This window comes from Dasypus novemcinctus, chromosome 24 (assembly GCF_030445035.2).
Source record: "Dasypus novemcinctus isolate mDasNov1 chromosome 24, mDasNov1.1.hap2, whole genome shotgun sequence".
In the NCBI taxonomy this organism is placed as follows: domain Eukaryota; kingdom Metazoa; phylum Chordata; class Mammalia; order Cingulata; family Dasypodidae; genus Dasypus; species Dasypus novemcinctus.
Window position 1 is genome coordinate 52,904,470 of NC_080696.1, and position 25,693 is coordinate 52,930,162.

A 25,693-nucleotide genomic window follows, 5' to 3' on the forward strand; every position below is an offset into this window, starting at 1 on the left:
ATTATAAACATAACAATAAATAGGGGCTATTACTGTTGTGATTGTTATAACAATATGCTATTATATTATCTATTACAGTCTATTGCTTTGATGAGCTCTTTATCCCCTCTCCCTCCCTGGCACCTGTGGGCAATGGGTAACCCTGCAAATTTGTTGCGGTTATTACAATCGTCTTCTTGGTATTTCACCGCCAACACGAAGCTGTGCAAAGTTTGGGTGGGACGAAAGGAGGTGGTGATCAGCGCGAAGGCAGGTAAAAGGTGGATCCCGGGAGAGGTCGGGCCCGCGAGCCTCCGCCCCAGAGCTGGGCGGGCCGTGGAGGGTCGGAGGGTCGGTGTCCGTCGGCGTCCGGGTCCCCAGCCTGAGCCCAGCCATGGTCCGGTCCCGCGTGGCGCTGACTCTGCCCCTAGCGCTCGCTCTGGCCGCGGTGGCCGCGGGGGCCTGGGCGCGGGGGCCGCTGAGCGAGCTCCGGCTGGGCCAGGGCTGCGCCGCCCTGGGCCGCTGCTGTCCCCGTCGGGACCCGACCTGCGCCGCCCGCGGGCCCCTGCGCTGCTTCTGCGACCAGGCGTGCGGCGCGGCGCGGGACTGCTGCGCCGACTACGCGCGGGTGTGCCCAGGTGCGCCCGGGGCGTCGGGCGTGGGCGGAGGGGAGCCGGGGTTAGGGGGTGCCGTGGTCAGAGCGAGGCGCGCAGAGGACGCCCCGGGCCTGGAGGGAGCACACGAGAACGGGGGCTGGGGGGGGGGGGGGAAGAAAGGGGAGGGTGGGGAGTGCCGCGCTGCGCAGGTTACGCGGGGCATGCAAGGCGACGCGGGGACGTGGCCGCACAGGACACTAAGGGGAGGGGGCGTTGGCTGTGGAGGATGCGCGGGGCAGGGACTGGGGCGCGCGGGCCTTGGGGGGCGGAATGGAGGGGGGCGTGTGGGGAGTGGGGGTGTTTGGGAGGAGGGAGCGGGGACTGCGTGCGGGACAGGGGTGGGGTGGTGGGTGGAGAGGCGCCCCAGCCGGGCACTGATGCGGGGCACCGGGGACGGAACGGAAACGGGCGAGTGGGGACAGGGGAGGGTACGAGGCGGGCAGGGCAGCGCGTAGAGGGTGAAGGGCTGAGGGAGAGGAGGCTGCGCGGGAGGAGGGAGCGCACGCAGGCGAGGCAGGGAGGGCTGCGAGGGCGTCGGAGGGCAGCTGCAGGGCAGGGCTGGAGGCTGGAGGGCGCTTGGAGGGGTGTTGGGAGCTGAGGGCCAGCGGGGGTGGGCGATGGGGAGGAGCTGAGGAGTTGGGGGCAGCCGGCACGCCGAGGGCCCCGAGGCTGGTGCGGGTAACACCCCGCGTGGTTCCCGCGTCGCACCCGCGTCCTTCGCGCGTGGTGTCCGCGCGGGCTGTGGCGTTCCCCGCACAGGTGTCGCCCCGCGGGAGCACCTCTCCACCAGGCCGTGGAAGAGGGGCTGCTTTCATTGAGTCACTAGTGAGGAGGACTCCGTGATTTTAAACCCCAAGAGTAAATTATTCACCCACAGGGAGACGAGCATCTACACGATGTCTTCTGGTACAGTGGCTATGATCCAACTTTTCTCAGTCGAAGAGGAGGTGATTAATTGGACCTTTTGCCTCCGATGTGCCACTGGAGGTTCATTCAGGAATTTGCATTTAAAAGAGAGAGGGCAATATTAAAAAACTTGAAATTGAAGGCACTAACATTTATCCATCAGCTACTCTGTCCAGGAGCTGGGCTGGGTGTCTCACCCAACCCCATTACCTTCACACAGCACTCTGCGTTCAGGTGTGTAGTAATGTCGCTGCTTAGCAAACGTGAAAACACGGTTCCAAGAAGACAGGGCCTCGGCCAGCCAAGGGGGTCCAGCAGGCGGGGGCCTGGACTTCTGGAGCCTTGCTGCTTCCCACAAGTTTGAGCGGCTAATGTGGAAATTCTGGCAGCAGTGAGAGGAAAATGTCGTTTGGGGTGTTGTGTCTCCCCAAGTCATAGCAAATGAGACCCTCCCCCATCCCCCGCAATTAAACTTGGAGGACGGTCTTGGGAAGCCTTTAGTGTCTGCTTTTGCTGCAGAGAGGGCACTCAGCAGACTGGTTTGCCTCTGCCCAGGGGGGACTCCCCAGCCACAGCAAAGGAGTGTGGGGGGGTGCCCCACGAGGGATAAGTGATACGTTCCCACGGCCTGACCCAGGACTTCAGGACTCCGCGGAGTTATCACCTCCCCAGCGTTCCATTGTAGAAAATGCTGGGGCTGGTGGGCCCAGAGCCTCAAAGCTTTGCCTTCCCTTTGTTTAGCGCGTGTGGGGGGCAGCAGGCCTGGGATCTGCCCCCTGGTCAGGGCTGGGTGGAGCTGGCTGAGTGGACCAGGGACAAGGTCACTTCAGCACCTCCCAGGGGAGCAGGGTGGGAGTGGATGTGGGGACAGTTAGTAGGGAAAGCTGGAGAGAGGTACCTGTTTTCAGGAACAACTTAGAAGGTAAAGTTGACTGACTTCAGTAAAATTGCTTGATTGTGCTCGAGGGAGGGCCGTGTTGCGGATGACTTTTTAAAAAAAGTAATACCTAACGGTTACTGAGTACCTATTGTCAGGTAGCTACTATTCTAAGCATTTAAAATCAATTGTCTCATTTAACAACACTGTGGAATAGACAGTGTTCTCATGTCCATTTTCCAAATGAGGAACTGAGGCACAGTCAGGTTAAGCAACTTGCTCTGAATTGAACTATGGGAGGCTGTGCATTTCGGGGAAATGGAAATAAAAGGGTGCTGAGACATGAACTAGGAAGAGGCAGGAAGCGGCTGTGGATATGTTGCAGGGAAATGTAGATTTTTGCCACTAGGTTTGGGAGTCTTTATCTATGATCTACTATCAAAAAAGACCTTTTGTGAACCACGGCAGTAGGATATAGGAACTACTAATGGATTTCAGGTCACAGGCCAGAACTACATTCTAGAAAAAGCCTTTTGTTAGACGGTGGGAGGATGAATGGTCAGGGAACTGGGCAGTGAGGTTCAGAGAGGTAGGTGGGGGTTGGATAGTCCATAAAGGCATTTCCTGACGAGCCTGGGCCTGTTGCAGGAGTGGGAGCAGAGGGATTTCAAGGGGACTGTGAGAAATTCGGTCTGACTCCAGCCGGCTCAGCAGGCACGATGTTATCTGGGTCCCCAGGGCTGGATGAGCAGCCTTAACCCTCCACCTGCTTAGAGGTAATTCTTTCTCCTTTATGCAGAAAAAGGTGGGAGCGCTGTTGTTTTGAGAAATACTGCCATCTGGTGGTGCTCCTTTGCAATGCCAGCCCGTGGTCTTGTTTTCCTTTATCATCACTGCCCAGCTCAAGACGCGCTCATTCAGTATCCCTTCAGTACTTTATTTACTGAGTCTCTATTCCTATGTGCCAGGCAACTGTGCTTGGAACAAGAAGCGAGGACTCTGCCTCTTGTGGGGCTGACATTTTACTGGAAGCGAACGTGTGGAATTTGCAAACCTGGGCCTTCAAGAGGGGTGATGACAGTTCCCTGGGGGTATCGTGTGCATGTGTTGCTTGGTGGCTTTACGGATGCCAGAGACATAGATAGAACAAGTGCAGGATGGCGTCGGCCTAACTTTCTGCAAAAGTTTCTCACCTGCCTGGCAGGCAGGCAAGGGTCACAATGGGACTTTGGTGATGGCCCCTGGTCCGGCCACCCAGCCAGGACCTGGGTCTGGTCTGCAGTCGCCCTGCCAGGTGGCCCAGCCACTCTGTGAACACTTCCAGGGGCATGAAATGCATTTCTTTTGGCAGCTCTTTCTGCTGTAGATAATCTTTTCTCACCTGGATACCAGCAGTTGCTGCCTTGCTAATGTCCCTCCTTCTACCCTCATCCCCACACAATAGCCGGAGACATCCCTCTGAAACCTCAGATGCCATCATGTCAGTGCTCTGCTCAGACCCCGGCAATGGCCTTTCATGGTGCTTAGAGTAAGTCCACATTTCTTACAAAGGCCATCCCAGCCCTACATGTTAGAGCTCCCCCTCCCTCTCTGATGTCACCTCCTCTCCTTTCCCTCCTGCTGCCTCTGCTCAGCCGCACTGGCTTCCTTGCTTTCCTCCATCGTCCAACCTTGACCCTGCCTCACGGCCTTTCCACACACTGTATATCCCCCCAGATACCCTCACAGCTCTCTCCCTCACCTCCTGCAGGTCTCTGCTCGAATGTCCTTTGTCACAGAGGCCTTCTCCAGCCCCTACAATTAAAATAGTTTCTTATCACCCCTATCCTTGCTACTCTTATTCTGCTTTGTTTTATTGCAGAGCACATGTCACTAGTTGAAATTACATTAAATATTTAATTTATTTTTTTAAAAAAGATTTATTTATTTCTCTCCCCTCCCCTGCCCAGTTGTCTGCTCTCTGTGTCCATTCGCTGTGTGTTCTTCTGTGACCGCTTCTATCCTTATCAGCGGCACCGGGAATCTGTGTTTCTTTTTTTGTTGCATCATCTTGTGTCAGCTCGCCGTGTGTGCTGCGCCATTCTTGGGCAGGCTGCACTTTCTTTCCCGCTGGGCGGCTCTCCTTACAGGGTGAACTCCTTGCATGTGGGGCTCCCTACGCGGGGGACACCCCTGCGTGGCACGGCACTCCTTGCGTGCATCAGCACTGCGCATGGGCCAGCTCCACATGGGTCAAGGAGGCCTGGGGTTTGAACCGCAGACCTCCCATGTGGTAGGCAGGTGCCCTATCCATTGGGCCAAGTCGGCTTCCCAATATTTTATTTTTTTATTGTCTATTTTCCCCACCGATTGTCAGCTTCTCCAGGGCAGGGGCTTTCTTCCCTTTTCCTTTGCTCACCTGTGTTCCTGGCACCCAGCCTAGTGCCTGGCACACTGGAGGCCCTGAATGGTTGTTGAATGAATGCATAAAGACCCCTGTCGTATCAAGCCTTCATGATATATGAGGTGGGGTCCAAATCCAGTTTGCCCGAGCCCAAAGCCTCACCTCAATTTAGGAATGCTGCCTCTTCGCCCCAGTTGCTCATCTGTGAGATGGTTTGACAGCAGTGTAAACACACATTAGGAGTTAGGGTCCTGGCAGGTGACAGTGGCACCCGCAGGAGGGTTCAGTGGAAGATAATTTAGTGAGGACTTGCCTCACAGAGCTGGGGGACAGGGTTACAGGAGGGAATGGGTTATTGCAGCCTGGTGAGCGCAGGACCCCTGGCCCAGGGCTCACCCTACCAGAGGTGTGGTCAGGAGTGCAGAGAGGGAGCTGGGGCAGTACACACCCTGGCCTCACTCTCCGATCCCTGCCGGTGCCCCCGTTGGCTGAGCTCAACTAGCAGCGAGGGGCAAGTGATGCCCAGGCTTCCCAGAGCACAGGGCAGGGCAAAGAAGGGCCGAGAACGGATCTGGGAGGGCACCCCCTGACAAGACTGTCTTGATGGTTAAACGAAGTCCTGGATGTGACTCGCTTGGTCCAGCACCTGGCGCAATCGATGTCATTAGTAGGTTAATGATTTCAGTCTCTCGGTGATTTTCAGATGGTCAGACTTTATTTCCTCCCTCCTTTTCTCTGTTCCTTTCTCCTCTCCCTCTTTTCTTTCATCTTCCCTCCCTCCCTTCCTTCCAATGACGTTTCAGCCCTACTAAGATGGGCAGGCTGAGGGACTGTGTGCTCCGAGAATTTCTGTAAAGTTCTGGGATTGATGCAAGGAGTATGTGACTTCTTGAAATGCTGGAAGCAGCGCTTTCTGTTTCTTACAACACAGTCGTCTCCTTCCTTTGGTTCAAGGATGCACATTTATCTTTTTACACTCTCACAGTTCTGGTCGCAGGCAAGTCTTATACCCGATGGGTGCTTTCCGTGAGGACAGATCTAGTCTTTCCTCTTCGTCGCCGAGTCTCCAGCCAGGGCAGTGTGGTAAATATCTGTGGCCTGAGTGAATTGATTTTGGCAGCAGCAGCCACCTTGTGACTGCACGAGCAGTGTGCGCCACTGTCAAGGCTCGCTGGCACTTCTGTGGATGTTCTCTTGTCGGGGAGTCCTCAGACTTCATGTTTCTGCCAGACTGTCTCTCCCTGTCTGGTTTGGTCCAGTTTTGATCTGAACTACTTATGGACTTGGATGAAGAAGTGGAGGGTCCCCAAGGCTCCTCCTGGGGCCCCCAGCTGTGGGAGGACATGGAGCATCTCAAGGACAGGGAACCCCAGCACTTTTTATTATGAAGAACTACTTTATCCATTCCCTAAGGTAGAGAGAATAATATACAATAACAAACCCTCATGACCACCTGAGAAACAAACCTTGACAAACGTTCCTGGAGCTTCTGTGTTCCCCTCTCCAGAGGCAACTACTCTCCAGAACTTGGCATTTCATTATATGTTTATATGCTATACCTGTATGAATTCCTAAACACTATATAGTACTGTTTTTACTAGTTTTAAAACTGTACAAGTAGCTCCTGCTGAATGTGTGTATCTTTTTTGCAAGCAGCTTGTTGTTGGCACTGCAGCTGTAGTTCATTCATTCTCACTGCTGTAGTATCTGGTGAATAGGCAGCTAGAGGAAGAGCTAGTGTTTGCTGAGTACCTGCTATGTGCCAGGAACAAATGCTTTATATGGCATATCTGGTTGAAACTTCAAGGCCTTCCTATGAGTTGGATACTGTTCTTATTATCATGTGACAAAGGAGGAAACTGAGGCACAGAGCGGTGAAAGCAGTTGCTCAACATGCTTCGGAAATGTCTATTGAACGATGGAATGAATGATGGAAACAACCTAAATGGTCATCAATAAGATAGTGGATAAATTAAACATGGAATTCTAAGTTTGGGTAGACATAAACAATTGTTGGAGAGAAACTTGAAGGAAAGCATGGACTCAGGTTTGCAAGAGTTCTAGCTCTTGGTGGTGTTTTCGGGACTTCAGCTTGTGGGGAAGGTAGAGACCTGGCCACTGGCCACCTGAACTCTCTGGAAGTTGCCCTTGGAGACGCCGCCTTCTCTTCCAGCGGTCTCCTGCATCGTGGCAGAGTGGAGTGCCTGGAGTCGCTGTGCCAAGCCCTGCCAGGTCTCCTACCGCGTCCGTCGGAGGCATGTTCTGCGGGAGCCAAGGAACGGGGGTGCTCCGTGCCCCCCGCTGGAAGAGCGGGCTGGCTGCGTGGAGTACAGGAGCCACCAGGGCGTGGAGTGCCAACAGTCCATGCGTGAGTTGGGGCGGGCCCGGGGGGCGGCTCTCAGTGGGAAGAGCCTCCAGGAGTCCCTGGGTGGGGTCTGACGTCAGGGCTGAACTTGGCCTTCCTTTGCTCTCATCCCCGCCCTGGTCTTGGGAATGAGGTAAGAAGCTCTGACTACCTCTGGGCCTCTCAGTGTCTTCTTTCTGCTCACTTCCCTGTGTGAATCAATCAGGACTTTTTTTGAATGCAGGTGATAGGAAACCCAACTTAAACCAACCTGAGCAGACATTTGCGGCTCCTATAACTCAAATTCCAGGGTTACTTTCAGGCACGCATGGATCCAGGGGCTCGAGCAATGGTGCTAGGACTCGGGCCAGCTCTCAGCTCTGTTTTCCTCTGCGTTGGCTTCACGCACAGCAGGCTCTCACCCCGTGATGGTCTTTACAGCTCCGGGCTTCCGTCCAGTCAGTCTAACAGTTGGAGGAGAAGGCGGCCTCTTTCCCCATAGTTCCAAAGTCCCAGGATGACATCTCATGGGCCTGGGTCATGTGTCCACCGCTGAGCCAATCAGCAGGTCCAGAGCGACGGAACACTCTGATTGGCCAAGCCTGGGGCATGTGTTCCTTGTTGTCCAGGAGGGGCAGGGTCCACCCTGCACAGACCCCATGATGGAGAGCAGGAGAGGCGTGTTCTCCAAAGGAGAAATAGGGCACGTGCTTGCAAGGCACGCAGGTGAAAAAACAGGTGCCCGCCACCCTGCACACCCTGAAAAAGGGTCTTTATATTCCGACAAAGAATAGGTGATAGACTTTTTGCAGCTGAAAAATTGACCATGATTGCCCTGAGGGGTAGCGCCCCCAGCGGCAGGGCTAGCTCCCCCTTCCTGTCTCTCCCGGGTAATGTCATTTTAAAACACAAATCTTACTCCGGTGTTACCCTCCAGCTTTAAGTTTGTCAGTGGCTACCCAGTGCCCTCAGGGTAGAGCCACACTTCTCCTCCTGCCTCTAAGCTTGGCTGGCTCTGGCTCTCACCTTCTGTGACTCGCCTCTCCTCTCCTGCTCATTCTGGCACTGCAGCACGGCAGACTGAGCGGGGTCGGGGAGCAGGGAGACCAGGGAAGAGATGCCTGGAGGGTTCCAGGTGAGAGAGGTGGTAGCGGGACCAGGGAGGTGGAAGTGGGGGTGCTGAAAGGTGGGGCCGTTCTTGCTACCCCGACGCCCCCACCTGTTCTTAGCTGGCTCGTCATTTCCTGCACAGACGTCAGTTTTCCCAGGGAAGATTTTCATGACTCTCTCTGCTATGTACCAAGAACATTGCCACATTACTTGACTCTGTGAGGTCAGGATTCCTCTTCTCATTTTCCAGAAGGGGAAACTGGGGCTCAGGGAGGCTGTGAAACCTGCCCAAGGTATGTGGCTAGTGAGTAGCAGAACCGGGGCTCCCCTTTAGATCACCCAGTGCTAGCCATTTCGTTTTGCTGTGTCGTTCATTGCTGTATCCCCCGTTCAGAACAAGAGTGGTGTAGAGTGGGTTCCGGTACCCAGGCAGGGCTGGGGCCTCTCCTCTGTGTCTCTGTAACCTCTCACTTCTCGTCACCTCGTGTTTAAATGAACTGTTGCCTTGCTTAATGAGTGGGAGCCCTTAGGGGACAGGGACCACTTTATTCCCAGCATCTGGCTTAGGACTAAATGTGAGTGGCCTGCATGCATTTCTTCCTTGGTGAATATTTATGGAGCGCCCACCGGGTCTGCTGCATTGCGCAGCGTTCACTTCCTCCCCTCGGCAGCCCCGGCCCCTCGTGCCTGCTGGGCCCTGTCCTGGGGTGGGAGTAAACCAGCGAACCGCGCGGATGAAAAGACGTGATTGGCGCTAGCCCTGGTTCTGCTACTCGCTAGTCACAGAGCCTCGCCGAGCCTCCCCTTCTTCGAGTGAGTAGTGAGAAGGACCTCATGGGGTCAGTGAGTAATGGATGTGAAATGGGGTGCTGCTGGTGAAGGACCCCACATTTGGCACACACTCAGCCAGGCTTTCTTTCCTTTATAAGTTGATTGACAAATGTGAGTTACTATTATGCAGCTATTTTCATAAGATGGTGAAGGGGCAAGACTAAAATATGCAGATGTTATGTTTTTTTTTAAAGATTTATTTATTTACATCCCCCCCCCCCCCCCCCCGCATTGTTTGTGCTCGCTGTCTGCTCTCAGCTCTCCACGGCAATGCCGGCCAGCTTGCCTTCACCAGGAGGCCCTGGAAATTGAACCCGGGGCCTCCCATATGGTAGACGGGAGCCCAATCACTTGAGCCACATCCTCTTCCCAAGATGATATGGTTTTGAAAGCAGATTCAAGGGATAAATCATAGGGATTTATGTTCCTAGGAGCTGAAACAGTGAGCAAGGGAAGTGATTTAGGTGCTGATTGGTGAGTGCTTACTATGTGCCCATGCTTATCATATGTCATCTTATTTAATTCTGGCAGTAACTCCGATGTATGTGCTAGTATTATCCCCATTTTGCTGATGAGGAAATGGTAGCTCAGAGAGGTGCTGTAACTTGACCAAGGTTACTCAGCTGTAAGAGGGGGAGCTGGGCCTAGAACCCGGGTTTATCTGGGACTTTCATCACTGCTTTTGGCTGCATCAAAAGAAGCACTGTGGTTGTTGAAAGAGAAGAGGGAAGGGAGGTTGTGTGTACTGTACGTTATGGCAGAGACCAAGGTCCAGTGGCCTGGGATGTCCTGCTCTAGCCCTCTTCTAGGTTAGTTACACATTGGTCTCATCCAGCTCCAATCCTCGGCGAATGGCTTCCCCCCCCCTAAGAATCACCAACCTCCTGCGAACTATCAGTTCTCCTCTATCTACTTGTTCTAGGAAGGAAGAGACTTGGAAGTTGGCCCAACAAAATAATTTTACTAATTTACTTATCCATCCATCCACCCGTCCATCCATGTGCCCATCCATCTACCATCCATTCGTCATTTCCTCTATCCATTCATCTATCCATCCATCTATCCATCCATCTGTCATCTCTCCATTTATCTTTCTTTCCATTCATCATTTCTTCCATCCATCCACCCATTCTACCCATCTCTCTGTCCTTCCTTTCTAACATCCTCTCCTCTTACTGTCTATCTGCCTATCAGCCATCCTTTCTTTCTTCCATCATTTCAGCCATCAATTCATCTATTCATATAGTTATTAATTCTTTTATCTACCCTTTTCCCCCAGTCATCCATTCATGCACCAAAATAATTGATTCACTCAAAACTCCTCCCTCTCCCCCTTTCTTGACACCTGTGATGAATCAGTCCCTCCGCTAGGCCCTAGAGTCTCAGAGACAGATATGATCCTCCTTCCAGCACTGTGCAAAGGGCACGAGTGGGAACCAGCTACTCAATTAAAAGATCCTGCAGTCTCCTTGGGGATGTCATATAAATGACTTGGGTGCCAGGGGCACCCAGCTCCAGCTTCCCTGTGGTGCCATAGCCTGGGGTGCTGTGCTACCTAATTCTGTTTTCTTCTTGTTCATAGTTCCAGCTCTGATAACCCCAAGCAGCTACAGGGAAGAATGGAAAAAACAAGGTGTTCCCAAGGAGCAGAAGGCAGTGGGGTAAGTTGAAGCAAATGAATCCAAAGCCAAATTAGAATCTATAAACATTTTTCCCTTGGACTAAATTTCCTTCATCACATCTCTCTCTTAATTTGATGACTTTAATTGCTCCCCATTTCTTACCATGCTACATTTGTGAGCTCATCAACATGGATTTTGAAGTCTGTAAAATTAGTCTCCATTCAACTTCATTCATTCATTCAATGTATACTGAGTGCCTACTATGTGATATTGTGCTTGGCATTAGTGGCTACAGCAAGGGACGAAAAAAAAAAAAAAAGACAAAAATACCTGACCTCATGGAGGAATATTCTAGTGGGAAGAGACAGACAATAAAATAAATAATGAGTCAGATGATGCTAAGTGCTATGGAGAAAAATAAAGCAGGGAAGGGATAGTGGGGCTGGGGAGGTCCTCACTGAGAAGGTGACATTTGAACTGAGATCTGGAGGAGGGTATTTAGGCGGAGGGCAGGTCTGGAAGAGGGAAGGGTGAGTGCAGAGGCCTGAGGCAGGGCATGCCTGGTGTGTTCAAGGATCAGCAAGAAGAACCAGCGTGTCTGGAGGGCAGGCAGAGGGAGAGAGTAGGCAGCGATAACAAGGGGAGGGCCTGTGGCTGCGGTAAGGACTCCAGCACTTTCTCTGTGGCAAGGTGGTCATGGACAGTTTCAGCAGAGGAGTGACATAATCTGACTTAGGTTTTCACAGAATCCCTCTGAATGCTCTTTGGAGAACAGATTGCAGAGAGGCCAGGGGAAAGCAGGGAGACCAGCGAAGAGGCGTCTACTCGGGTCCAGCGAGAGGTGAAGGTGGTTTGGACCAGTCTGGTAGTGTGTTACCTGGTGCAGGTAGCAGGGACTGGGGACAGACCAGCAGGTGCAGGATCACGGTGATGAGGTCAGAACCTGGCACCTGGTAGGTACTCAGGACAGATCCGGTGAAAGAATAAAATCTGGACAATAGCAGTGGCCGTGGAGATGGAGAGGAGAGCTGTACTAGGATTCTTTTAATTGCAAGTGACAGAAACTTAACTCCAACTGGCTCAAATGTGAGGGAGAATTATTGGTCTACATAACTGAGAAGGGAGTTTTGAACTAGTATTACTTCAAGCATGGCTGGATCCAGCAGCCCAAGTGATAGTACTGAGACTTGCACTCGCCCCCTCTCTTTCACTGTCTGTGAATTGGCCTCTTTCTCAAGGGGGCTCTCTCTGTGTGTGGGTGAGGTGGCAGCCGGCAGCCCCACATCCGCCCAGCCTAGCCACTGCAGTGCGGGTGTCCCAGAGGAAATCCTGATCAGTCCGGCTTGGACCCCAGGCCCACCTTGGACCAATCCCCGTGGCCAGAAGGATGGGGAACTGCCTGCTGTTGTGGCAGGTGTGGGAGCTGCCACTGGGCATTCCGTTTTGTGGCCCCTCCAAAACCACTTAGGGTGAGGGGTGGAGTTCCCCCAAAAAAGCCCTGAAGGGGAGAGAAAGTATGTTGGGAAGACAAAATTTCCAGTTATCCCCGGTCTCTGGAAGGGGATAGGTTCCTGAAGAATTATGGTGGCAGCTCAGAGAGGAAGGGGCTCTGGTCTGTCCCTGGCAGAAGAAAACCCCTTGGACTCTGAGAAGCTGCAGCCACCAGGGGGCAACAGCCCCACACAGAGTCACCCCAGAGTCCTTGACCAGCTGCCTCCCTTCCAGCAGGGGGCGCCATTTACTGCTACTCGTGGAAAAAGTTGGGTAGAAGTAAAAATTTGGGAAATTGGGTCTAATTTTAGAGACTCCAGAATGGGGGACTTTCTTTTTAAATAATTTTCACGGTAAATCTTTTCTATGAAATAAGCTCCTCTGTAAAATGCAGTAAGGCTCTTCCAGGTTAGGGGGTTCTAATTTGGTTACCACCACTCATCACCTGTGTAACCTGGGGCAAATTATCTCTCTGATCCTCAATTTCCTAATTTGTGAAGCGGGGGCAGGGTTTCCTTATTCCAAGGGATGAAATGACTCATTCAGCAGATATTCATTGAGCCAGGTGCTCTTCTAGGAGTTGGACATAACAGTGAACAACACAAGCAAAAATTCCTGTCTTTGTGAAGCTGCCATTCTCATGGGAGAGACAGATAAGAAATAAAATATATAGTCTGCTAGATAAGGTTCTTAGAACCATCTGGCGAATAGTAAGCCCTTATTAAGGTTAGCTTTCAAAAGCAGCAGCTGGGTCTCATTGTATGCAACCTGTTCATGTAAATTGGGTCTTAATTAGCGAGAAACTGTGTCCTTCTGACTCTGCCTAGGGCCTGGTACACAGTAGGTGCTCCATAAATGCTCACAGGTGCTTGAGGAGGTGTTTCCCTGTGCGGCTGCAGGTACTGTGTCCAGTTCCGGCTGGGGCCCATTCCGAGGAGCTGCGGGCAGGTGAGGGCACTCCATGCCCAGTGGACAAGGTATCTGACCCAGGGCCACACAGTCTGCGTGAGGTGTGAGTGGCCTGCCCAGGACGTCAGGAGCCAGCGCTGCTACGGGGACGGTGGCGAGGCCCAAGGGTGAGCAGGGGACCTTGGCAGGGGCAAGGTGACTGGAGAGCCAGGGGGCTTCTCTGCTGTCTGCGATGGTGTCACAGGAGCAAGACGCTGCTTCTTGGCCACGGCAGGGACCAGCAGGATCCTGGGCCCAGGGTCCAAAGAGATCTGCCTGGGTAGGAGCTGGACTTTTGCCACCCGCACCCTGTGGCCTTGGACAAGTCTCATAACTTCTCTAAACCCCAATTTCCCCACCTGAAAATGCAGATAATGAGAAGACTTCCCCGTGGGGCAGAGGTAAGGGATAAACAAGATGACACGAGTCGAGGGCTTAGCACAGCCCCCGTCATCCACAAAGCTTAAGAAAAGGGACCTGGCATTATTGTTGCATCCTGATGATTCCCTTAAAAACAAGTTTGGTCACCCTCATACCATAGATGGGGAAACAGAGGCTCAGAGAGGCATTGTGACTTAGTCAGTGTCACACAGTAGGCTCTGAACAAGATTTGGCTCCCATTGGCCCCCTGAATTGTCTCCCACAAGGGTAGAGTGTCTCTGGAAGCACTTCACCTACTAGTTATGAGAGCCAACATTTACTGAGTGCTTACTACATGCCAGATATTATTCTAAGCTCTTTATGTCTATTAATTAATTAATTAATTCAGTAAAATATTTGTTGAATGCTTATTATGGTGCATGTGCCAGGACACATTTTGGGCATTGGAGATACGGCAGTGAACCCAGCAGACATGGTCACTTTTCTTATGGAGGCAACTTTCTGCTGTTAGGAGACAGATATTAGACAACTCAATCTATAATTTGTCAGGTAGGAGGTAAGTGTAGGAAGAAAGCAGAGTAAGGGAGAAGTTCTGGGTGGTGGTATTTTTTAAAGTGTGGTCAAGCTAGGTGACCCCAAGGAGGGTGACACTGGGGCAGAAACCTGAAGGAAATGAGGGTGGGAGCCATGCGGATGCCTGGGGGAGGGACCTTCCAGGCTGAGGGCACAGCGGGTGCGAAGGCCCTGAGGCGGAGCGTGCTTGCTGCACTTGAAGAACAACGAGGAGGCCATGGTGGCTGGAGCAGAGTGAGCGAGGGGGAGCGCGGGAGAAGGGAAGGTCACGCCAACAGCCAGTATGCCACTGAATCATTCCAAGAATCTAAAGAGGATGCTCTCAGGATCCCCTTTTTCAGATGAGGGGATTGAGGCCCAAAAAGGCTAGGCCACTTACCTAGCAAGTGGCAGAAATGGGATTTGATCCTAAGCTGCTCTGTCCCTAGCGTCAAGCTCTTAAGTCTATGCTAGACTGTCTCCCGCTGAAAGTGCTTTTCCAGTGCAGGAGATTACTGTTGGATACTGTTCTTCTCCCATTTCCAAGGGTGTTAACTTCTTTCCTTTTAAAATTAAGCAGCCCCCATTCACTGTAAACTCAGAGCAGAGAATGCTGGTGCCAGGTGGGGTGCTAGGGACAGATGTGTCTGGACAAGAGGCATTGGCACACGCAGATCTGCGTTCAAATCTCGCCTCTGGCCCTTACTAGCTGTGGGACTCTGGATAAGCCCTCCATGTGATCCTGATAATCCCCACTGTATACGGTTGTAGGAAGGATTTCGAGCCCTTTGCACAGCACCTGGCCTCTTGTAGCTGCTCAGTCAGTTGAAGGTTTCTTGTTATGTCTAACCTATGAAGTGGGTATTTAAACCTATGTGTGTGCAGATGTATACATACACATATATATGTCTACTTTGTGAAAATGAGACATAATGGCTGTGATGAACTTGGCACATAGCAGATGCCCAATAAATAAATGGTACATCATGTTATCGTACTGTAAGGATGTCCTCTGTGCCCACTCCTCACCACCCTTTCTCCCACTTACCTATCTTAGACCTGAGATTCTACCACTAGAGATTCATTCTTTGGGCTAGATGCTCACTCTTAGAGATTTAGTTTATTCACCCATCTTTGAATGAGCTTTTCTAGCCCTAAAACTCTGATAACCCCAAGCTTTTGGAGTTGCAAATAGCCTGGGAGGAGTAACATGGCACTTTGGTGAGGCTGAGATGAGAGTTGCCGCTACCAGGAATGGGAAAGAGTAGAAGGCAGAGCCAGGGCTGTGCCAGAGAGGGGCATCTCACCCGCCCCACCGGGGGCTCACAGGACAGGTGATGAAAGCTCTGATTTGGGCATGAGCTCACCAGGCAGGACTGGGCAGGGCAGGAAGATCAAAGTGAGGAGGGAGACGAGCTGTCAGCCGGATTCTTTCCATGGGCAGCTGGCAAGGGCAGGCATACAAAGGGCACGGGCCTGCAGAGGGATTAGGCAGTCAGTTGGGGATTTTAGGAAGGTCAAGTTAGCCTGAGCGGTATCCCTGAGTTGGAATGAGCAGAAGGAACATGTGGCACTTAGCCACATGCCTACTGTGTACTGGGTGCTCAGCGGGTCCTTTACATGTGTGTTCTCATTCAGGCCTCACAAGCCCCCTTTTTTTTTTTTTAAAGATTTATTTATTTATCTCCCCACCCCCCCGCTGTTTTTGCTGTCTGTGTCCATTTGCTGTGTGATCTTCTGTATCTGTTTCTCTTTTGGTCTTCTCTTCTAATTTTTCTCCTCTAGGATTTACCGGGATTCGATCCTGCAGACCTCTGATGTGGAGAGAGGTTCCCTGTTATCTGCACCACCTCAGTTCCTGGTCTCTGCTGTGCTTCACCTTGACTTTCCCCTTTGTCTCTCTTTTTGGTTGTTGTTGCATCACCACCTTGCTGCATGACTCACTTGCGCAGGCACTGGCTCACCACATGAGCGCTCAGCTTACCGCATGGGCCTGGCTCACCGTGTGGGCACTGAGCTCGCCGCACGGGCACTGACTTGCTGCGTGGGCACTGGCTCACTGCACAGGCACACTTTCTCTTCTTCTTTTCCACCAGGAGGCACCAGGGATCGAACCCAGATCCTCCCATATGGTAGGTGGAAGCCCTGTCACTTGAGCCACATCTGCTTCCCCTCACAGGTCCTTTTAAGGCCAAGGACACTGACTCCATTTTATATAATGACGATGGCAATGATAATAGTAATTTTAGTAGCCATCATTTGTGAAGTGCATATTATGTGCCAGGTGCTGCACTTAGAATGATGCCTGGCACTCAATTAGTGCTCGTTATTACATTTTTAAAAGAGTTGAATTTTACATAGAGAAAACCGACTACAGCATATATGAACAGGTAACACGTGTTTGGAAAGGAGACACACCTGGGTAGTCCTGTCTGGGGGTGAGAAACAGAACCTGGTCCGCCTCCCAGCCCCCAAGTCCCTCCTAAACACAGCCCGCCCTTCCTGTAAAGGAAACCACTGTCCTGGCTCATGGTAACCCACTTTGTGGCTTTCTTTATAGCTTTATATAGCTCACCTCTGTGTGCACCACGAAACATCAGAGTTTAATTTTGCTCTTTTTTTTTTTAGAACTTTGCATAAATGGAATCAGGCAGGATGTGCCCTTTGGAATCTGGCTTGTTTTGCGTGTTATTAGGTTTACACATTCATCCACGTAGTTTCCTTGTATCAGTAGATTGTTCATTTTCATTGCTGAAGTGGGTAGCTATTATTATTGTTTTTATTTTCTCTGCACACAGCATCTCATATAACCTTCGCCAAACCACAGAGGTGGTGAGTATTGAAATCTCAGTTTTCTGGATGGTGAGATGGAGGCTCCAAGGAGCTGGGTCACAAACCCTGCTGTGCCCCTGAAACTGGGTTTTTAACTACGCCACCACGTTGCCTCTCAACAGAGGAGGAAAAAGGGGCGCGGGGAGGTCCAGCGACTTGTCTAGGTTTGCCCTGTGAGGATGCGACAGTGTGACGTCATTGTCCTGCCCCTTCCCCTGGGATCCTGAGAGCTGAGTCTGGGTTGCCCCACGTGGCCTTGGAGGGTGGGCGGCCCTGCAGCCAGCCCAGGCCCACCTCTCCATCAGGCACTGGGGCCTAGAGTCCACATACTTTGAGGGGCCCCAGAAATGTCTTAATTTCAATTTCTTTTGAAGTCTGAAGAACAAAGCCGATATGCTAATTATGACTAATATGGAAGCAGGCTAGTTGTAAATCATGATTTAAGTGTCTTTTGCATGGATGAAGGGGCCTGTGAAGGAGAGTGCCCAGAGCTCAGGAAAGTCAGCCGGTGGCCTGAGCCAGCTCTGTCTCTTGCAGGAACCAGCTGTTGCTGTGGCAAGCCGCTGGCCACCCCCAGTGCCGAGGGACCTGGCAGAGGCTCGGGCAGCGCCGGGACTGTTCCTGCCCTGCGGTCCACAGCCTCATCTTCATCTAGCAGCCACGGCCCCCTACCTGCCCAGGCCCCTTCTCTCTGAAGTCACCTGGATGGCAGGGAAACCTCGAGGGCTCGGGATTCTGCGGGACGAGGCTGCAGTTTTGAGGTTGAAGGAACAAGCCTTGTCCTTATGTGAAGACACTGAAAATAGCTCTGTGTTTCCACTCAGCGCCGGCTGAGTCACAGCCCTGACTACCTTCTTCTAGTTCAGGCTTTCTCAGATCTTATCTCCTAGGCACTCTCTTGTGGCTTTTGCCCTGCTCTCCTTACCTGTACACTTCATTTTTGAATGGACTCTCCATCCCCTTTTTATCTTAAATAAATTCATTTTAAAAGGAAACTTGATTCTTACACACATCTTTTTAAAGAGGAAATGTTTTATCACAATTATAAATGAAAAACTAGTAGCAAACATTAAGTACCTACAGCATGCACTGCCCTGGCCCTTTATACATATTGATTCATTGGATCTTGTCTTAGATGGCAATTATTATCCCCATTTTACAGGTGAAGAGATTGAGGCACAGAGAGGCTAAATCACTTGCCCAAGGGCACACAGCCAGTGAGTGGCAGAGCTGGGATTTCCATACGCCTGCTACACCTACTGCTTAAGTTCCCTACACTAGAGTATCAGCTCCTTAAGGGAGAGTTTTGATCTTATTCCCTACAGTGTCTCAGTGCCAAGAACAGTGCCTGGCCCGCAATAATGCTCAATTTGTTGAGTAAATAAATGAATTAATAAATGAATCATCAGTTGCCATAATTAGAAGGCAACCGGCAAAATAAATACATTGGAAACCAAACAAATCTGACTTTGTATCTTTGCCTGCCCAAGGAGCTGACAAACCGGTTATCTTCTTTTTAAAACAAGAAATTACCAAGTGGTAGAGAGATATTATGACCATACTAGCAAGACAACGTTGAGCCTGCTGAGTAGACATCAATGAGCAAAGCTCATCTGCCTGAGTTGAAAAAATTTATGGACAAGAAGTTATCATTGAAATTAAATGGTGGCAGACATGACCAAGGAATATTGCGAGGATTTGATCCCTTTATGAATCTTGTGATAGATGAGTGTGTGGAGACGGCACCTAGTGGGCAACAGAACAATACTGGAAAGGTGGTAATACGAGGAAATAGTAGCATCATGCTAGAAGCCTTGGAACGAGTATAAATAATGCCTGTGTTCAGCAGAGAAATCCATTGCTTCCACATGTCTCCTCCCCAAAGGGCCTGTTAATGTGATATAATAATTGGGTCATGCATATTCTTCACATTAAGTTTTTTGTTAAGCTTTTGTAATAGTCAAAAAAATTCTCAAGAGCTCTGAATGAAACGAATATTAGCTTTTATTGTAATTGTTTCTAACATAAACTTTACCTGATGCATGTAAGTAGAGACTGGGTTTCTGCATTAAAATAGAAGAATCTTATCAAATATGGGGAAAAAAAGACTATACTAGTATCTAACGGAAACATTCTCCTAGACAAATTAGAAGAATTACAAGACACTTGAAAGGGGCCTAATTTTCTCCCCTTGGGAGTCAATTATTATTTTTTAACAGCTTTTGAGATATAATTCATGTACCATACCATTTGCCCACTTAAAATGTGCAATTCAATTTTTTTAGCCTATTCACAGGATGGTACAACCATCACCACAGTCTCATTCTAGAACATTTTTGTCCCTCCTCTGAAAGAAGCCTGTACCCATGGGCCTTCTCCCCCACCCCCGCTCTTCTGACCCAGTCCTAAGCAGCCGCAAATCTACTTCGTCTCTATGGATTTACTTAGTCTGGACATTTCATATAAATGGAATCATACAATATGTGGTCCTTTGCGACTTGTTTCCACTTAGCATAATGTTTTTAAAGTTCATCCATGTTGCAGCGTGTGTCAAGACTGGAGTCAATTATTTCATGCCCCATCTGAGGTTCTTGTAAAAGCCCTCCAGGAAGTTCCCCGGGGGGTGAGTGAAGAACTCGGGGGGCCCTGGGCTCCACCCTGCAGCTTGCTCTGAGTGTGCCCCCAGCCGGCTCTGCCTTTGGGCCCAGGAGCTCGGAGGAGGGGTTGGGGGCGCTGCCCTGGGGGCAGGCGGGAGCTAGCCCCACCCGCCGCTGCTACTCGATCCTCCTTCCTAAATCACGCCCCCGGGTGCTCCGAGAGTCGCGGCCCGTTCCCGCTCTCTGAGAGTGTGAATGACTCATCGGACAAGAGTTTAGGCAGCACCTGCTGGGTGCCTGTCTGGGGCGAGGAGCTGCAGGAACGGAGGGGGGCAGGCAGGGCCCGGCCAGGAGGCCAGCGTGGAGGCTGCCCGACTCCCGGCCGCGAGGGGCTCCCCGGGGCTGCGTCCTCTGCCTCTTCCCCTACGTTCGTTTTGGTCTTGTGTGGAAATTCATTTTACACGTGTTGACTCTGTCTTCCCAAACGGCGCGTCTTAATCGCCTGGCTCTGTGGTCTATACTTTTTGGAGTCCCTCATTTTTCAGCCCCTAAATAAGGGTGCCTGTTCTCATCCCCTCAATAACCCTGTGAGGGAGATGAGCTTTTCCCCATGTCACACACGGAACGGGTTCGGAAGAGTCGAGGGGCTTGCCCAAGCTTACGTGGTTAGGAAATGGTGGACCCGGATTTGAACTGAACACCAAAGCCTGTGCTCTTGAACGGACAGGCAGGTGGAAGCTGTGGTAGGGACCAGCTTGGTTTTGGGCGCCCAGAAGACAGAGCCATTGCTGGGGTGCCATGCACTGGGGCACTTCTCTTAGGCAGTCCTAGAGGGGAGTGAGTTGCTGGAGCTTGTGCGAGGAGTCAGAGAATGTGCGGGAGGATACTTAGAAAAAGATGAGACGCGTGTTGAGGATGGAGGTGGAGAGCATGCAGCGTGATACACCTTGAGCCTCAGCCCACACTTACGGACTTTGAGTCTTTGTATTAGTCCCGGTTCTTTGAGGGGTCACTGATAGAACTCTACTCAACCAACTTTAGCAAAAAATGGAATTTATTGGCTCATATAATTAAGATATACAGGATAAGTCTGCTTTCAGGTACAGCTGGATCCAGGGGTTTAAACACTGAAGATGTTCTATCGATTTCACTCGATCTTGCTTCCTTCTGTGTTTGCTTCATTCTCAGGCAGGCACCTAGTGAGGGCACAGATGACTGCCAGGGGATCTGGGTTTTCTTTCTCCTGGCTTAGCATCCCCAGGAGAAAGAGAGCTTCTCATCTGCAGTGGTCATAGCTGAAGTCCTGGGGCTGCTGCTTATTGGCCTGACTCATCTCACACGTTCATCCCTGACCCAACCAGACGCCACGGAGGGTGGGGGATGGATCGCTCTGACTGGCCAGGCCCGGGTCAGGTGCCCCTCCCCGGAGCTGAGGGTGGGGCCGGTCCTTCTTGAACCACACTGACCAAGTGTGGGGAAGGGATGGTTCCCCAAGGAAAACTGAGGGTGCTGGGATTAGAAGCAGCAGGAATGAGAGTGGGCAGGCCCCGGACAGCAGATGTCCTCTTCTTGGGAGGTGGAGGAGCTATCTGGCTCTACCGCCAACTCGCTGTGCGATCTTTCCCCTCTCTGCGCCCCGGTTTCCCCAACTGTACAACGGTGATCTCTAAGGGTTCATCCTGTTCTGAACTTCCGAGGTCGACAGACTTGACTTAGCCATGCTCCGGCATCCTAGGTCCGCAGATCCACGCAGTGGCTTGGGAATGCGTGGCCTGCGCGAGCCCGGGGTTGAAGTCGCGGCTGGCCCGCTAGCCGCCTCCTTCCGCTCATCTCGCTTGCAGCCTGCGGTGGCGGGAGGGAAGGGCTCTGAGGAGGTTTCTTCACACATCCCCAGCATTCTCGGTCTATAATTGGCTCCGAATGAAATGATCTCATTCCCGAACACTGAGGAAGAAGGGTGGGGGGTGCACTAGCTCACTGGCAGCTTCTGCCAGAGTTTGCAACTATCCCACTTCCCTCCAGGCGGAAGAGGGAGGCAGCCTGCTCTCTTGCCGACAATGGTAAAGTCGGAAAAAAATGTCTAGGTAAATAGATGGAGGATGTTCCAACTTCTTGGGCTTTTGGGAGGCCCAGAGCTTTTCTCCCCTCCATCCAAACCGGGTGCCTTCGGATTTGCTTGCCAGTGCACCTGACGTAGGCTGTTGACATCCCTGAACTTTCAGGTCAATCCCGGGCAGGGAGGGAGATGAGCACGGCCAATCTGTCAAGCCCTTGGTCCCGTATGAATCTGTGACCAGCCAAAGCTCAGTTAAATGCATTAATTCTGAAAGATGAGCTCCTAATCAACTTTTAAAAAGCTTGTCACACACCATCTGTTTGGCGTTTGTCACTATGGCATTACATAAGAGGAAAGGCATTTTTAAAGAATGCGGCTGCATTTAGTAATTGGATCGCCGGAGAGGAGCCAAGCCGGGGCGGATGGCACCGTGATTCACAAATGCCACGGGGCCCTTCTTGGGGGTGCGGCGGCCTCCCCAAATTCCATGCGGTCCTGGCAGAGGCCTGAGGTTTGCTAACCGGCCTGGCGCGGACTCTCTTCCTCTTGCCGGGCTCCCTCTCTATTTTCCTGTCCCTCCTCTTTGCTCTCCCTCACCCTGGCCGCTCCAGATCAACTCTGCCAAGTGTGAGCACTAACCAAATGACTTCACCTCCCCAAGCGTCCACTTCCTCATTGGGAGAATGGGAACGATAGCAGCATCACCTTATAGTGCTGGCGTGAGGCTTAAATGAATCAGTACATACAGTGCCTGGCACTTCAGAGTGAGTGCTTTTAAGTTTTAGCAGTTACGTAAAGATTATGAAATGTCTGATACCTAGTAGGTGCCTAACGCATGTTCATTTTCTTTCCTTTTCCCCCCTTTGCATTGGACTCAACTAGTATTTCAGAAGGCCTGCCCTGGAGGCTGGCTGGCTCCATGGGCATGCACCTGTGTGGTCTCTGGATTTACTGCTCTGCTGTCGCTGCCTTGACATTCTTAATTATTTTGGAACAAGTTGTCCCACATTTTCCTTTTGCCCTGGGTCCCACAAATTATGTGGCTGGTGCTGAATAGAGGTCTAGAATGATGCCCTGTTTTATTTGACTGCCCAGTGTTTAAAATAAACAGTTGAGCCGACACTTCAAAATCTGGGCAGTTCACATAAAAATCTGGCTTATTTTAGAAAATTGGGACATCTTGCCCTGGGGGATCCACATTCCCACATGCTGCCAATGATGGGCCGGAGCCAGGGCACCTGCCCTCGGGGCTACCACCGTCACCACCCCTCCTGGTGGCTTTCAGCAGAATTCCTGTGCTCATTTACTGAGCCTCGACATGATGGTTGGGATCGTGGGCTTTGCAGCCAGGCCACCTGGGTTCAAGTTCCAGCCCTGCCTCTTAACAGCTGTTAGACCTTGGGCAAGTGACTCTCAGTCGCAGTTTTCCATCTGTAAAATGGAGAGGATAACGTCTCTCTTAGGGTTGTGAGGATTAGATTAGGTAATATATGTAAAGCATTTAGAACATGTTGCAGGAATATTATTCCTTTTTTTTCTCTCTGGTGCAGAGGCCCAAGTGTCCGTTCTGAAAGCTGCCCCTTCCGGAGCTGGAAGCCAGACCTGCAGCAGCTGGCCGTGAGGTCACTTTCTTTTGCAATCTTGGGCAACTGGTCAGTGTTCACTTTCTCTCCCTCCACCTGCAGGGTCAGAGTTCATGCCGTGGGCCTGCCCTCCTGGAGTTATAAGCCTCACGTTAAGGAAAGAGGCCAAAGTGACCCCTGCCTCAGGCCTTTGCACATGCTCCTCTCGCTTCTCGAAATACTCTTACCCTGTATCTTTTCATGGCTAATTTCTCATTCCAATCTAGTGCAAATGTCAAATTCTGATTACCCTAAGTAAAGGCACCCCTGTCTATTTTTTTCTTCCCAGATTTTGTTTTCTGTCTCCTAGAGTTCCTTGATCATCTTGGTCATTGCTCTATGCCCAACCCCAGACCACTGCCTGGCACATAGTAGGTGCTCAATAATTATTTGCCACATGAATGAATGACTGAACTCATTAACTCCTCATGACCACCTTGTAAAGTAGGGACAAGAGACTTGAGTCACAGTGGCAGTGACTTCTTCAAGGTCATACCAGAGGGAGGTGAGGACCCGGGTCCTTCTTCTGAGCCTCCTGTGGCTCTTGGGTGGGGAGCAGGATGGACATTTAGACGCTTAGACTTACCCTTAGACTTACGGGTGTGGAGCAAGTCCCAGAGAACAGCTGCTGAAGGTGGTGACAACGAGCCAGTCAGGCGGCCGAAGGCGGGACTGTTTACAGGGGCTGGCGGCCGTTGCCACGACAACCAGACAGCCTCCAGCCTTCTGCATCACCAGGGATGCAGGTTTGCGCTTGGCTTGCTGGGATGCTGCAAGGACATTGGGGGGAGGGGCGCTGGCCGTGGGTGGGGACCCCAAATACCCAGCCTGGGAGTTCTCGTTTCTGAGAGTTGTTGGAGGCTGGGAGGAACTGGTGACACCACAGGAGAGGAAGAACGTGTGTGCGTGTGTGAGTGAGGGGCGGGTAATCTGGGCTGTGTCGAGCTGGGCTGCCTGGGTTTGAATCCAGCTTTGCTACTTCCATGCTGTGATGTCTTGGGCAAATGAATTGACCTCTCAGTGCCTCAGTTCCCTTCTCTGTAAAATGGGGATCGACAGTGGGCCCTCACAGGACTGTCGTGAGAGTTGAAAGAGTCCATACTCTTACAGCACATAGAACATACCTCGTGTTGGCACTTATTTCTTGAAATAAACTTAAATCTGACCCTGAGTTGCCTTCCTGGAAAATTTACTCTCAATCATTCCACTTCCCTGGCTTCTTTCAATCATTTACCACATACTTATTGAGCCAGACACTGTTTTAGAGGCTGGGAACCCAGCAGTGAAAAGCAGACAAAAGGGAAGCGGACTTGGCCCAGTGGTTAGGGCGTCCGTCTACCACATGGGAGGTCCGCGGTTCAAACCCCGGGCCCCCTTGACCCGTGTGGAGCTGGCCATGCGCAGTGCTGATGCGCGCAAGGAGTGCCCGGCCACGCAGGGGTGTCCCCCGTGTAGGGGAACCCCACGCACAAGGAGTGCGCCCCGTAAGAGGAGCCACCCAGCATGAAAGAAAGTGCAGCCTGCCCAGGAATGGTGCTGCTCACACGGAGAGCTGACGCAGCAAGATGACGCAACAATAAATGAGGCATAGATTCCTGGTGGCACTGATAAGGATAGAAGCGGTCACAGAAGAACACACAGCAAATGGACATAGAGAGCAGACAACCTGGGGCAGGGGGGGGGGGGTGAGAAGGGAGAGAGATAAATAAAATAAATCTTTAAAAAAAAAAAAAAGAAAAGCAGACAGAAGTCCCTATCCACATAGGGCTGGGGTTCTAGCAGAAGACAGACATTAAAGGTGGGAAAAAGGAAAATGAGTTTTATCTCAGATGCCTATACATGAAGACAAGAGCACAATCAGGAGAGTTGGGGGATACAGACTGTGGGGGAGTGCTGCAAGTTTAGAATGTCATGGGAATGTGGGGGTGTCGGGGAAGGCCTCACTGAGAAAGTGGCCTTTGTGCAAAACTTGAAGGAGGTCAAAGGGCGGGACGCGTGGTTATCTGGGGAAAGAGCATTCCATGTGGGGGGAGCAGCTAGTGCAAAGGCCCTGTGGCAGGAAAGTGAGTATGTGTGTGCCTTTGTGGTGCAGTTCTATCTCTTGGAATGCCTGCATGTAAGATGTTATGTGTGCACACATTTAGTGGCATATAAGTGGTCATGCACCTGTAACATGGTCGGAGATGCGTGTACTTGTTTGTATGTATACAGGGCTGCTGTGCTCAGCCACAAAGGCTGTGCTCTGCACAATTCCCGGGGCAGCAATTCACACACTGCAGTGGAATGGGGCCTTCTCTCTGGGCATATATGTGTAAGTAAGTATATATAAACATGCCTGTGAAAATGTTCACATGTGTGTATGTAAAAAAATTTGGATTTGAGTGATAAGCAAATGTGTGTCTATGGAAATGTGCACCTAGATGTATAAATGTATACACACAGGATGGGGGTGTCGGCGTGTCTGACTTTGTATGCTTTGGCTTTTGAACATCTATGACAACGGGCA

The 25,693-nt window shown here is 51.3% G+C and overlaps 1 protein-coding gene across 1 annotated transcript; it reads left to right on the top strand.

The window, feature by feature from the left end:
* The first annotated feature begins 310 nt into the window (after nt 1-310).
* Nucleotides 311-17,907, top strand: LOC101425957 (somatomedin-B and thrombospondin type-1 domain-containing protein-like). The gene is made up of 5 exons (XM_004475285.4): nt 311-617; nt 6,975-7,169; nt 10,669-10,747; nt 13,099-13,275; nt 17,450-17,907. The coding sequence occupies exons 1-5, from the start codon at nt 374-376 to the stop codon at nt 17,565-17,567; spliced, it is 813 nt and encodes a 270-aa protein (XP_004475342.1). The 5' UTR covers nt 311-373; the 3' UTR covers nt 17,568-17,907.
* The last annotated feature ends 7,786 nt before the right edge of the window (nt 17,908-25,693 follow it).

Coding starts and splice junctions, on each gene's coding strand:
- LOC101425957 (XM_004475285.4), top strand. CDS start 374: ATGGTCCGGTCCCGCGTGGCGCTGACTCTGCCCCTAGCGCTCGCTCTG. Junction 618..6,974: donor CTACGCGCGGGTGTGCCCAG/GTGCGCCCGGGG, acceptor CTTCTCTTCCAG/CGGTCTCCTGCATCGTGGCA. Junction 13,276..17,449: donor GACGGTGGCGAGGCCCAAGG/GTGAGCAGGGGA, acceptor TGTCTCTTGCAG/GAACCAGCTGTTGCTGTGGC.